This window comes from Garra rufa, chromosome 11 (assembly GCF_049309525.1).
Source record: "Garra rufa chromosome 11, GarRuf1.0, whole genome shotgun sequence".
Lineage (NCBI taxonomy): Eukaryota > Metazoa > Chordata > Actinopteri > Cypriniformes > Cyprinidae > Garra > Garra rufa.
Window position 1 is genome coordinate 11,827,694 of NC_133371.1, and position 13,312 is coordinate 11,841,005.

Consider the following 13,312-nt stretch of genomic DNA (forward strand, 5'->3'; position numbering starts at 1 on the left):
GTCACCGCCGCGTCCGGAACAAAGAGCGCGGTCACGGCCGCGTCAGGAACAAAGATAGCGGTCACCGCCGCGTCAGAAACAGAGATAGCGGTCACCGCCGCGTCCGGAACAGAGAGCGCGGTGACGGCCGCGTCAGGAACAAAGATAGCGGTCACCACCGCGTCAGAAACAGAGATAGCGGTCACCGCCGTGTCCGGAACAGAGATAGCGGTCACCCCTGCGTCCGGAACAGAGAGAGCGGTCACGGCCGCGTCAGGAACAGAGACAGCGGTCACCGCCGCGTCAGGAACAGAGATAGCGGTCACCGCCGCGTCCGGAACAGAGATAGCGGTCACCCCTGCGTCCGGAACAGAGAGAGCGGTCACGGCCGCGTCAGGAACAGAGACAGCGGTCACCGCCGCGTCAGGAACAGAGATAGCGGTCACCGCCGCGTCAGGAACAGAGATAGCGGTCACCGCCGCGTCAGGAACAGAGATAGCGGTCACCGCCGCGTCCGGAACAGAGAGCACGGTCACGGCCGCATCAGGAACAAAGATAGCGGTCACCGCCGCGTCAGAAACAGAGATAGCGGTCACCGCCGTGTCCGGAACAGAGATAGCGGTCACGGCCGCGTCAGGAACAGAGATAGCGGTCACCGCCGCGTCCGGAACAGAGCGCGCGGTCACGGCCGCGTCAGGAACAGAGACAGCGGTCACCGCCGCGTCAGGAACAGAGATAGCGGTCACGGCCGCGTCAGAAACAGAGATAGCGGTCACGGCCGCGTCAGGAACAGAGATAGCGGTCACGGCCGCGTCAGAAACAGAGATAGCGGTCACCGCCGCGTCCGGAACAGAGCGCGCGGTCACGGCCGCGTCAGGAACAGATATTCTGCAACCTTTAAAGCAATACTGGCAGCACTCATGCATCTGTTTTTTAAAGCCAGGTTCTGCACCTGACGCACAGAATGAGTGCTCAACTTCATTGATCGACCCTTGCAAGACCTGTTTCGAATAAAACCCATCTTGAAAAGCCTCTGTATGGCCCTGACAACTGTAGTGTAACTTGGTTTCAGGGTGTTACTGAACCTCTAATAGCCTTGGCCATCTTTGAGGAGAGCAACAATTCTAATTCTCAAATCCTCAGAGAGTTCTTTGCCATGAGATGCCATGTTGAACATCCAGTGGTCAGTATGAGAATTGTACTTAAAGCACCTCATTTTAACTGCTCTAATACAAGATGCACACGTTTGTAGGGTCCTGTCAAGCAGACCAAAACATAAACATGATGAATAGGACATGTGGCTTTGCATAGTTAAACAACATACTGCTGTTTTGACAATAATGGCTGTATGTTGAGTTTTTTCAGAGGACATAAATCTATACTGCTATACAAGCTGCAAATTGACTTCTCTAAAATATATCCATGTTTCAATTCTAGTGTTGTCCCTTGAGAAGATATACTAAAATGGTTGCTGAAATGTAAGGGGTGTACTCACTTTTGTGAGATACTGTATATAGGGTGATCATAGTACCCACACTAAATACAGAAATAAAAGCAGATGATCTTGTGGCTGAATCTCACTCTGAATTGTTCTGCAATGCATCAGTTTAAACAGACATCCGCTTGTGCAGGCTTTGCAAGGTCATTGTCATGGAACTTCCTGTTGTTTATCACTGTTACAAAAATGTATGAACTTTGCATGTAAGTGTGTAATAATAATGTCTATTAAAATCCAGTGCTTACTAAGATTACAGTAAATAGTGACATATGTTTCACAGTTACAGGACAAATATCTCAGATGTGTCTAGAGTCTAGTATGCGATGGTGATCATCAGACAAATATGCCTCCCAAGACATTCAGAGTATAATATATTGCAATTGTGTTGCATTCTAGAATAGATTTCTACATTAGCTAGCCATAAAATGTCATCTGGTATTTAATATTGGTAACAATAATAGACAAACGATACACAAACATTAATGAAATTTCATGATTTTATTGAACACCATGTTAACATTTGCAGACTTATGGTAGCTTCTGAGACATTCTAACCTCTCTAATAGTCTGTGCATGATTTGTAAAACAGAATATTGTTGAACTAAAACAAGCCTTTTGACCATGCCAGGTACATCTGTGTGTATGGCATTGCATTTGTTATTGTGTAGAAATTAGATTATTCAATCAAATTAGATTAATTAAAGTATAATGCCTCAGACCTAAGAAAATCAAAAACGTTTCTGTAAACATTACATTTCGTAGAATGTTTCGCAATGTTTTGGTAAGTGTTAGGATTATGGGGATCTGTCAGATAAATGTGCTTTTCTCAGACCTTTGCCTCTCTTTTGTATAAACATGAAGTTTATTGTTGTTTTAGTGTAGAGAATTCCTCTATGATATGCTTAAGGCATTTAGCCTTGAACGTCTTTCCAACTATTTTGCTGTTAACCAAAACAACTCCTTAAAATGAGGCAGGTCAGATTCTAGCGTTCTTCACAATCCTGTTGTGCAAGACAAACTTCACAGAAGAAACAGTCTTTTTAACCAGGCGCTCATAATATAAAATTCACAAGGTTTTTATAATGAATGTCATTGCCCTGATTTGGGAGTGTACAGAAACCTCAGAGTCAGTATCAGTGGCCATATCATTCAACTACAACTTAGATAGGTATTCACTTCCTGTTACTCATATAATGGTCGTGAAGCGACAGCCAGTCATGGCTTTTCTCATAAAAGTGATTTCCCAATATAGCTCACTATTAAACATATATTTATATCAAAAATATCTAGATTCTAGAATATGTCATGTAAACATGAACAGGAATCAGTTTAGAGCATGATAACTTTTGTCTTCAGTTAACCTCCATTCAAACAGAATGCCCTCTGATCTTCTTGCCCCTTCGCATGCTTGGGTTCATACAAAAAAAAACCCCAAAAAAAAACCCTCAAAACAAAACACTAACGAAACTACCGCACCCTTTCCTTCCTTCCTTCCTTCGGAGGAGCTTTGTTTTCCATCTACTAATGCTTCTCTGTGCATTTTGTGCAATGAAATGAGTTTTTGTGATTCAGGCATTAAAATAAAATGCTAGCTTAAGTCTCCACATCAGAAACAGCAAGTTTCTATCAGCATATACATTGTCAGAAGAGCAGAAGCACAAGACCAAGAAATGATGATAAATGTTTATTAAATAATTGAATTAAATAATTGAATAATCTCATCACCCTTCATTATATAGTTGACTCAAATCTGTGTAATTGTAATGCAACAGCTATAGTAAAAATATGATTGCATTGTAATTGTACTTCACAGAAATATAATTTGTACAAGACAGTTTAAACCAACTGATGAAACAACACTGATAAAAAAAACAAGTGACTTCCGACCTTCAGCCATGAAGTACATGGGGCAAGACATATGATGGTCTTTATTAGTCATCCCAACCGCTCACTTCAACAATTGATGCGAGTGAACTTTCTCATAGCTGTGTTGTTGCTGTAATAAACATTCTCATCTCTGCTTCATATGCAGTTTGAAATACAGCTTAATGATGGGAATGTGGTCACATTATTTGAACTCTGTGTTCATTCTCACAGGAAGCCTTTTAAGTGAGAACATTATATTGTGAAGCAGCTACTTAACACTTCTGCTAAACAATCAAAGGACTTTCACAAAGATGTATCAGTCCCAATGTATGTTTATGTTACAGAAACTTAATTGCATGTTATTTACAATGAAATGAAAATGTACTGTCTAAAATGTATTATTAAAAGCAGTTACATAAGAGTGCCACAGCAGACTTACATCTTTGTATGCAATTTTATAATTATTTCCATTAATGAGAAGTAATTATCTAGAGACCCGAGGTATGTAATAGTGTAAGTATATTATTTGTGTACAAAATATGCATATATATATGCATAAAGGTGAATTGCATGTATTTAGTCATATATATATATGACTAAATACATGCAATTCACCTTTAGTCCTTGATTTGCCGCTGTTTGATAAACAATAATGATGTGATGTTTCACTTGTAATTATCACAGGCATAAATTAAAAGGCTACATAAGCAAAATTTGAATAGTTTGAATGGCTTTACTGCAGAGCAATTACTGTACATAACAAAATATAAATGTCACTGTCATTTGATGGTGGATGTGGTGAATAGGCTGCCCAGCGATCAAAACAATGATTTCATTGAATACGATTGTTTTTTTTTTTTTGACCGGAAATGACACAGGCTTCTCCCAAAAGATAATAAGACGATGTACAAGAGGCATAATTGTAGAAAAAAAAAATATTTCTCAGCTTTTATTTACATTTGAACAAAAAGTGAATTTTCCAAAATTATTCATACCCTTTGCAAACTGTCACAGTCTATGGGAAAATCCAAAGTCCTATACCATTCCAAATAGTAAAGCATCCTTATTACCCTGATTCATTGGGAACAGCGGTTTTGATCAACTCAACAGAAAAACAGAAGCTCTCTGCTGTTGGTTTGTGGCGAGTCATGGCTAAGACAAAGGAGCTCACTGAGGACCTGCGGCTGTGCATTGTGGCTGCTCACAAGTCAGGAAAGGGCTATAAAACTGTATCTAAATGTTTTGAAGTTTCAGTGGCTACAGTGCAAAGTATTATTAAAAAATACAAGATGTTCCGCACTGTGAAAAATCTCAGAGGACATGGATCAAGGATCACCACCAAGGCCATCCTGATGAATCTGGGCTCTGCTGGTGGCAACATCTCAAGGCAGACAGTCCAACAGACACTGCACACCGCTGGGTTCCACGGACGCAGACCAAGGAGGACACCACTTCTCTAGATAAGGCACACAAAAGCCTTCTTGGCCTTTGCAAATGCTAATCTGGACAAAGAAGAAGACTTCTAGTCTTCTGTTTTATGGTGATATGAAAAAAAAAAACTGAATTTTTTGACAAAATTATGTAGCCTTCATTTGGCGTAAAAAGGAGAAGCCTTCAACCCTAAGAACACCATCCCCACTGTCAAACATGGTGGTGGGAACCTAATGTTTTGGGGGTGTTTTTCAGCCGGTGGACCGAGAACCTATCACAGTAAACAGCACTATGAGAAAGGAGCAATACATCAAAATTATCGGTAACACTTTAGAATACTGTTTCTTACTTACTGCAGAACTAATAAGGAGTTATTGAAGAACTAACAGCTAACTATTCATTAATACTTAACTCATTACTGTTAACTACTAAGGAAGATGTGTTAACTAATCAGTATGTAATAGGATTTTGTGAATGTGTTAAGTAACAGGTAGCTAATCAATAACTAATGTATTCTGTCATACCTCCTGGAGAACTACTATTAATTATCTAGTAGTTATTGTTCAAAAAACATAACTATGTAATAACTACTACTGAACAGTTATATGCAAATAGTCACCATAATAATTGGGCTGTGGCCCACAAATCAAGTACTTGAGTAAAAGTACAGATACCCCAATAAAATAGCACTCCAGTAAAATTATAAATAGGCCTATTCATTTTCAAAATTACTTGAGTAAAAGGACAGTTACAAAGTACTACTACACTTTGTTACGGTCCACTACTACTATTTTTAGTCTATAATGGAAATGAAATATATTCATGTGAAATGATCTGATAATTCTTTATTAATTACTAAAGGGTTCACTATAATTTTACTTTAGAATAGGCCTATTGTTTCAGGTTTGAAATTAGTCCTGCAGAATTATTTGATAATTATTTATTAATTACTAATGGGTTCCCTTTGTTTTCACTTTAGAATACTGTTTCAGGTTCTAAGTAATCCCGGCGTAATTATCTGATAATTCTTCATTAATTACTTAAGGGTTCACTATATTTGCGCTTAAGAATAGGCCTACTGTTGCAGGTTTGAAATGAATCTTGCAGAATTATTTAATAACTCTTTATTAATTACTAATGGGTTCCCAATATTTTCCTTTTAGAATAGGCCTACTGTTTCAGGTTTGAAATAAGTCCTGCAGAATTATTAGATAATTCTTTTGACAATTCTAATTCTATTTACTAATGGGTTACCTGTATTTTTACTTTCCCTCAGTCCTGGACTTACATACAGGGACTGAATTGATATGGTATATGCTGAGGACACACAGTACTTTATACAAAACATAAAAACTACGGTTATCGCATAAAAACAAGAAGTTATTGCATGGCACTGGAGTGGTGGTTGGGTTCCTATCAGAAGCTAAGTGATAAGGGGGTGGGGTTACAGTAAAACGAACATGGCTAAAGTAAACATTACAGCTCTCACCCCACAGAAGAGAGGGTCGGGGTGAGCAGAGCTCATTAGCATTTAAAGGCAAAAATGCAACAAAACAGCTCACTCTGAAAAGGGCTGACGTTTTAACCAAAATAAGTTATATACTTCTCATTAAGACCATAACGAATCATATCAACTTGTGGACAATGGCCATCCGATGACCCCTGTAAGAAACAGCCATGAAAGCCTCTCTTTAAGTGCACTGAAATATCACCAAGTACATTTTTTTTTAAATATACTTGTAAGATGTGAAATTCAGTAGTGCACTTCTCTTTCACAAGGATTTTTAGTAAAAACAAAAGTGATGTTTCCTCTTTTAAATCATGATTTAGCTACTCTCACACTTGTGTACATATTCTGATGAAACTGTGAGGAAATACTTAAAGGGATAGTTCAATTTAAAAAAAAAAAAAATCTTCTTGATAGAACAAAGTCTTGCAGGTTTTGAGTAAATCTTTTGGCTGACATAAAAAAGGGGGATAAAGCTGCTCACCAAGAGCTATTTCCTGAAAAAAAAAAGAAAAAAGAAGAGAAAAAAGGCTCTTACTCACTCTATGTGCTGCGTTATCATTTGTCCTAATGTCTTCATTATTATTATTCTGACCCCAGCTTGCATCTCCAGTCCTTTTAGGACAGACGTTAATGACTATGTACATCAATCATCATCCAGTCTAATCATTATCTTTACATATTAAACATGGTCTTACTATATCAAATAATACAATTTTTTATTCCATCTTGCTTTCCTTGCCAGAGCCGGAAATCCTCCCCCCGTCACTGTTTTTCCTGTCACAGTTTATTTTGGCAGAAGCACTCAGACATTAAGGCACTTTTTGGGTAAAGCTGCTTTAAAATGTGTGTTTTGCAAAAGGCACCATATGAATAAAATACACATTATCCACACTATGCACATAATATGCATATTTATATAATACATGTAAAATGTGCATAATGCAAAAGGCCTTTTATTGCTCCCAGAGGAGTATCAAGTTAAATGAACCAGGAACATCTCATAATTAAATAGATCTGTTCGTTTTAAACTTTTAGTAAGATCTTAAAGTGACTTAATGGGCGATTGAACCTCCAGTGGAAGACAGTTTTCATCCTGAAACTGTCATTAGCCAGCAGCTTGTTACCCATTAGACAAAATGTGGGGTATTTGTCTCTGGTTAAAATTCTGCTGACCTCGTGTGGTCGGAAAATAGAACTGCATAATTTTCAATGTTCAATAGGATGATAGACATCCAATGTACTGTGGAAACATAAACATTATTACCTGCTGTCACTCCTTTTTGTTTAGTAAAATTATGAGTCAAAATTTGTACAAAATGAGTCATTCATTAATTCAGCCTATTGATTTATTTACTTACTTTTTCGAATTAAGGCAAGACACAACAGTTGAATAGAGTAAACATTTTGATTAATATATATTACCATACTTTCCCCAGTAAATTAATCACAGAACATTAAGACATGTTGTTAATTGAGACGTTATTTAAATATGCAAATAAGGCATTATTATAATTAAATATACACTCATTTGCAAACATTTCCAGAACAGAAGCCTGAGCATTAAATCAATTTGTAAACTTCATTTTGGTGACATGCTAATATTAGTTTAAGTTTGAAATATTTTTAAAGAGGGGAATTTGGATGTCTACTTTTATTACTCCATAAATCAGAAAATGCTATTAACAGACAAAAAATTATAATATATGTGACCCTGGACCACAAAACCAGTCATAAGGTTAAATTTTACAAAACTGAGATGTATGCATCATATGAAAGTTCAATAAATAAGCTTTCTATTGATATATGGTTTGTTAGGATAGGGCAATATTTGGGTGAGATACATCTATTTGAATATCTGGAATCTGAGGGTGCAAAAAAATCAAAATACTGAGAAAATCACCTTTAAAGTTGTCCAAATTAAGTTCTTAACAATGCATTTTACTAATCAAAAATTACATTTTGATATATTTATAGTAGGAATTTTGCAAAAAAATCTTCATGGAACATGATCTTTACTCAATTTCCTAATGATTTTTGGCATAAAAGAAAAATCAATAATTTTAACCCATACAATGTATTTTTGGCTATTGCTACAAATATACCTCAGCGACTTAAGACTGGTTTTGTGGTCCAGGGTCACACACACACACACACACACACACACACACACACACACACACACACACACACACACACACACACACACACACACACACACACACACACACACACACACACACACACACACACATATATATATATATATATATATATATATCAAGCTAATGATTATGAACAAAACCCTTTAAATTATAGTTAAGAACTAAAACAAATAAATCAAATTATATATTTATTATATGCTTAAAGATATATATTGAAATTGAAATCTACAGATAAATTGCATGTGATATATTTACATATATTTTGTATATTTAATATTTTATCTATTTTCTTTCCAACAGGCTGAAAGATTAATTATTAGATTATAAAAATAGACCAAAAAATACTTGCTTGAGTATCCCATACAGAGCTTTTTTGTTTGCGTATTGACCACAAGGTGGCAGTAGCTACAAATGAAGTCTGTCACATACGTTGCCCTTGAAAGCCCTTTTACTGAATTGGAGAAAAGATACAGAGTGTATATTATAGCTTAAAAACCACAACAACACCCCGAAGCAAAGCAGTCTATTTGAATGTTAAAACAGAAGGACTGTCTGGTTGTCAGTTGTAGTGGCAGTCAGACTGTGGTGATCTGAACAAGAAACAGCAACAGTGAAATCATGCTTTTCTAGTTTTGGCTGCATTTTAACATAAGTGATTAGGGTGTCCAGATGAATACCCCCACCTTCCCAGCCTTCTCAGCTGCATGTGTGGAGCCAGCAGTGTCTGGTAAGCTGCTCGGAAGACCTACCGCTCTGCAATAGACTTGCAAATCACTCCTCCCTTCTGCCACTCCATTAGCATACAGATGTTGTTAAGAAAAGGAGAGTGGCCTCACAAAGGAGCCCTGATGTGAGAAATGCCCCTGCATTTCATTTACTGCCCAGCCTTGTCTCAATAAAAGGCAGCGAGACCTTTGGCTATTGTCCATGACCGTGTGTGACAGTGGGATGTTTCTTAGCCTTCCATGCACAACTAATGGAACAATGAGCAAAGCAACACACAAAAGCCTTCATCTGTTCACTTGTCCTTTGTGTGTGTTTTCAGCTTGAATAATTAAAAGAGCTGTCAAGTATGCATTTTTCTTTCTTTCTAGAAGGCAGATGGAAGGAGCAGCATTCAACCGTGTTTCTGTTGTTTAAAATTAAATGCGAGTGGAGGGCTACTTGTAGCAAGCAAAGCTTGAGAAGTTTCACCAGAAGTGAGTAAATAGCCACACACTGACATTCTTCAGTACTTTAGAAGAAAAGCAAAAGAATGAGGCAAATGATTTTTTGAAACTTTATTTTAAAACAATATATTATAATGAAAATGGAATGTAAACAGTTCATTTAAATTATATATAAACAAACATGAAACAAAAGCACAACACAATATACAGTTTTCCCACTTCGAAAAAACAAAATAAATACGTTTTAAGTTAACAAAAGGCAAAGCGTGTCTTGTCACAAGGCAAAAGATGAGAAACAACAATAAAATACAACCTACGCACATCAGAACTCACAGTTCATGTTATTTGCAAATGACAAGTTTCGCCTCTTAAATAGAAACTAAGAGTCCAAAAGAAGAAGGCCGTGTATAACTTGACTTCTTTCTGGTACATTGTCACTTTCACATTCATGTTGGCTTGCATATGAACATCTTTGACTCTTCCTTGTGGATATCTCTGGCTCTTATTACTGAGAAAATCTGATACAGGACACTAGAGTGTATCGATAGCACTTTAAAATGATCCTGAGATTCCAAAATTGAAACTGTGCAGCTGGTCTTCATTAAAGCTAAAAGATATAGCTCGTGCAAAGCTGACAAATGGGCTCAAAGAAACAAACAAAAAGCCTTATCTACATTGTTCCTTCTTCGAAATGCATATAAAACAAAAATCGCATATTACAACAAAAGCAATAAATAGGTTTTTAGAAAGGACTATGGTTAAAACTACTCAGTAATACTGTCCATTTTAAAAAATGCCTTAACTAAAGGCTACAGTATGTTCAGGGAGCGGGTTAGACTTTACACTAGATGTATATACTCTAAGTTGCTCGGCTTTGGTTAAACTACAGATGGGCGACTTGGGAAGGTTCGTCCTGCAGACAAAACACTGCTGAACATTTCCCAAAACAAATAAGCCTAAAGTGAAGTTCCCATTGCAGCTTCGGACTGGTATACAACAGTATACATTGCGTTCATCACATGACATGGAGCACTTTACAAATCAAGCGCAGAGAAACATCTGCGCTAACAAGCATGCAATATGCACATGTAATATTTTCTAGTCGTCGGAGACAGACAGGCGGCTGAAGATGGGCAACCGTCTGCCCTCGATTCCTGGAGAGTCACAGCCGCTCAAGCTGCTGGAGCTGGTGTAGCCATCCTGGTCAGAGAGCGAGTCCGCTGAAGCGCTTCGCTGGAGAGCCGACAGGCCTGTAAGCGCATATGCCAAGTTCTGCACGCTCTCCGAGTCGCTGATGGCGTAGAAGCTCCCTTTAGCACCCAGATCTGCAAAGGGGTGGCTGTGCTTCAGGGTCCCTGGCTCAGGGAACAGAGGAGACAGCAAGTCGGGACTCCCGGTTGATGGCGGCGGGGACACTGACGAAGATCTTGAGAAGGCCAAAGCGTCTGGTATAGCATGGAAACCACTGAGGGTTTGAGGTTGCGAAGAGAAGCCGCTGAAGCTGACGCTCTGGCGGAGCTGAGGTCGCTCCCGGACGCTCTTCTGTACGTGGTTGTTCTCCGAAAGGCCGATCTGCTCGTCCGCGTTGTGTATGAAGTGACACCGAGCACCGTAGGGGCAGAAGCCGATGGTGTGAAAGGTGCGACATGGCTCTGTCTTGTACTTCGGGTGTCTGTTGAGGCCTCTCAGCTCCTCCATCCCATGAGCAAACTGGCATTTGGTCCCGTACTTGCAGATACCGCTTTCCTCGTAGGTGCGGCAGAGCTCCGTCTTGTAGCGAGTGGACATTGGCGCAGTGGAGGTCGTTCCAAGTACCTTCGGGCAGGACAAGGAGCTGTTGCTGAGGCTAAGGCCGGGCGGCGGTGGAAGAGTGCTGACCGTTGGGCTCTCGCAAGCCACATGACCCTCGATCATGCTCACAGACCGGTCTACTCTGAAGGGGATGTGGTTCAGAGAGGAACGCGGCAGCTGCTGCTTCTTCTCAAGGCTCCAGTTCTGGTTGATGGCCGGCAGAGGCCACGGGCTGCTGTCATTGCTGTTGAATTTAGAGTTGGGAAGAGTCACAGGGCACAAGGAATGTCTGCGCTGGAATCCCACCACACGCTGCTTCTGTGTGGCTTCTGTCAAATCAATACCACGGAAACTCTGGGAAAAGAGAAAGAGACACGGCTTAGTATACCTTGTGGTGCACAAGTTTCAGTGAAGCAAGAAAGCAATTATATAAATGCATGTAAAACACAAACACAAAAGCATTCTGAAGTCAGATTCAAAACAACAGTTATGTACAAAAAAAAAGACTATGAATATTTTCTATGTTCCACAAAAGAAAGAATGTCACAAAAGGTATGGAATAGTGACAGAGAGAACTCTGTAGATTGATTTGACTTGTTTAAATGCATGAGCAAGTTTTATAGAGTTTCTAAAAACAAAGTTCGTATTCTTACCTTGCAGAATTCATCATCTAGCTCAAGGAAGGGTGTGAGGAAATTTGATGGCATTTTCAAGATGCCTGGCTGTGATTCTTTATGTGCTGTAAAGGATGTGTTGAACTGCTCAACAACTGATGTCAAGCTCTGCTTCTGTTACAACCCCACTGTTGGAATCTCATTTTATAAGCAGAAACTTCTAGCCCCACCTACCAATTGAAGAGGCGTGTTTTAGTCCCGGGTTCACACCCCTTCAAGAGTGAGGGAAGTTTGCTGTGCTCTGTCTAGGATTTCATTAAGAGCAAGCACAAACTTTAATACATCTTCGAACATCTCAAAAGAGGTGTAAATTATTTGAAAATGGGTAGATGAAGATCTTCATAAAGAAAGGTTGTTATTTCTGAAATAACTCTAAACAGGGGTTTTGTTACTTTAAATAAACCTACTTATATAACTTAATAACTTCTTACAGGTTTTCAGGTAAAACTCAAACTTATTTAATTGATAAAGCAACATTTCTCATTTTCATTTAGTTTAACTTGATGTTCTAAAATAACTAAAACTTAAATGGAAAACTGTATAGAAAAAAAAAACCCTAATAAAAATCACAACAAAATTACTTATTTTAATATTAAAATGGAAATTAAAAACTAATTTTAAATATTCATAAAAACTATAATAGTACCTCACTGACACAAAAATAACACAAGCATGTTATAAGTTCTTTTTCAGTCTACACTTAAGTAACCATCAGTATAGTTTTAAGAAATAAAAAAGCTTTATCAGCCTTCGATGAACTCAAACTGGCCTTTAATTTGAGTCTTTTTACTGTAGAAGCTCCTTCACTATATTGCATTATATCACATCTTGAACATTTATGCTAAACAATTAGTTTAGCTCGTATAGTTGTAAGTCTCTCAGAATATCTCTCCAGCTTTGCTTCTCAGGTTAATATAAAGTTCATACTAAAATGAATATTAGTAAACACAGTTATCTCTTCTCTATTTGCTGCATTCAGCTGTAAATGACTGACCTGAGGCCATTTTCACTACCGTCATTATGTCATTGTGAGACAACTCATCATACTTGATGGGGTAAATCGAGTGGGCAATCGTAGCCCAAAATCACCCTCACAGGATCGGGAGTCCCTGGGAAACACCTGAGAGGACTGGAAACAAGGCAGTGTCATAATTCATTACAGAAACCCTAGAGCATTCAGCTGCATTAAACTGATTAGTCATCTGTACATAATAGTCCATTATCACCAATTT

At 38.5% G+C, this 13,312-nt stretch overlaps 1 protein-coding gene across 1 annotated transcript; it reads right to left on the reverse strand.

Annotated features, from left to right (window-relative positions):
- Nucleotides 1-9,766: 9,766 nt before the first annotated feature.
- Nucleotides 9,767-12,181, reverse strand: LOC141345879 (mRNA decay activator protein ZFP36L1). The gene is made up of 2 exons (XM_073850802.1): nt 12,060-12,181; nt 9,767-11,760 (listed from the first exon to the last, which is right to left on the reverse strand). Exons 1-2 carry the CDS (start codon nt 12,111-12,113, stop codon nt 10,714-10,716), a joined length of 1,101 nt encoding a protein of 366 aa, XP_073706903.1. The 5' UTR covers nt 12,114-12,181; the 3' UTR covers nt 9,767-10,713.
- Nucleotides 12,182-13,312: the final 1,131 nt, after the last annotated feature.

Excerpts from the sequence above, each read along its gene's own strand:
- LOC141345879 (XM_073850802.1), bottom strand. The coding sequence starts at position 12,113 with ATGCCATCAAATTTCCTCACACCCTTCCTTGAGCTAGATGATGAATTC. Across the intron at positions 11,761-12,059 it reads TAGATGATGAATTCTGCAAG|AGTTTCCGTGGTATTGATTT; the intron begins GTAAGAATACGA and ends CTCTTTTCCCAG.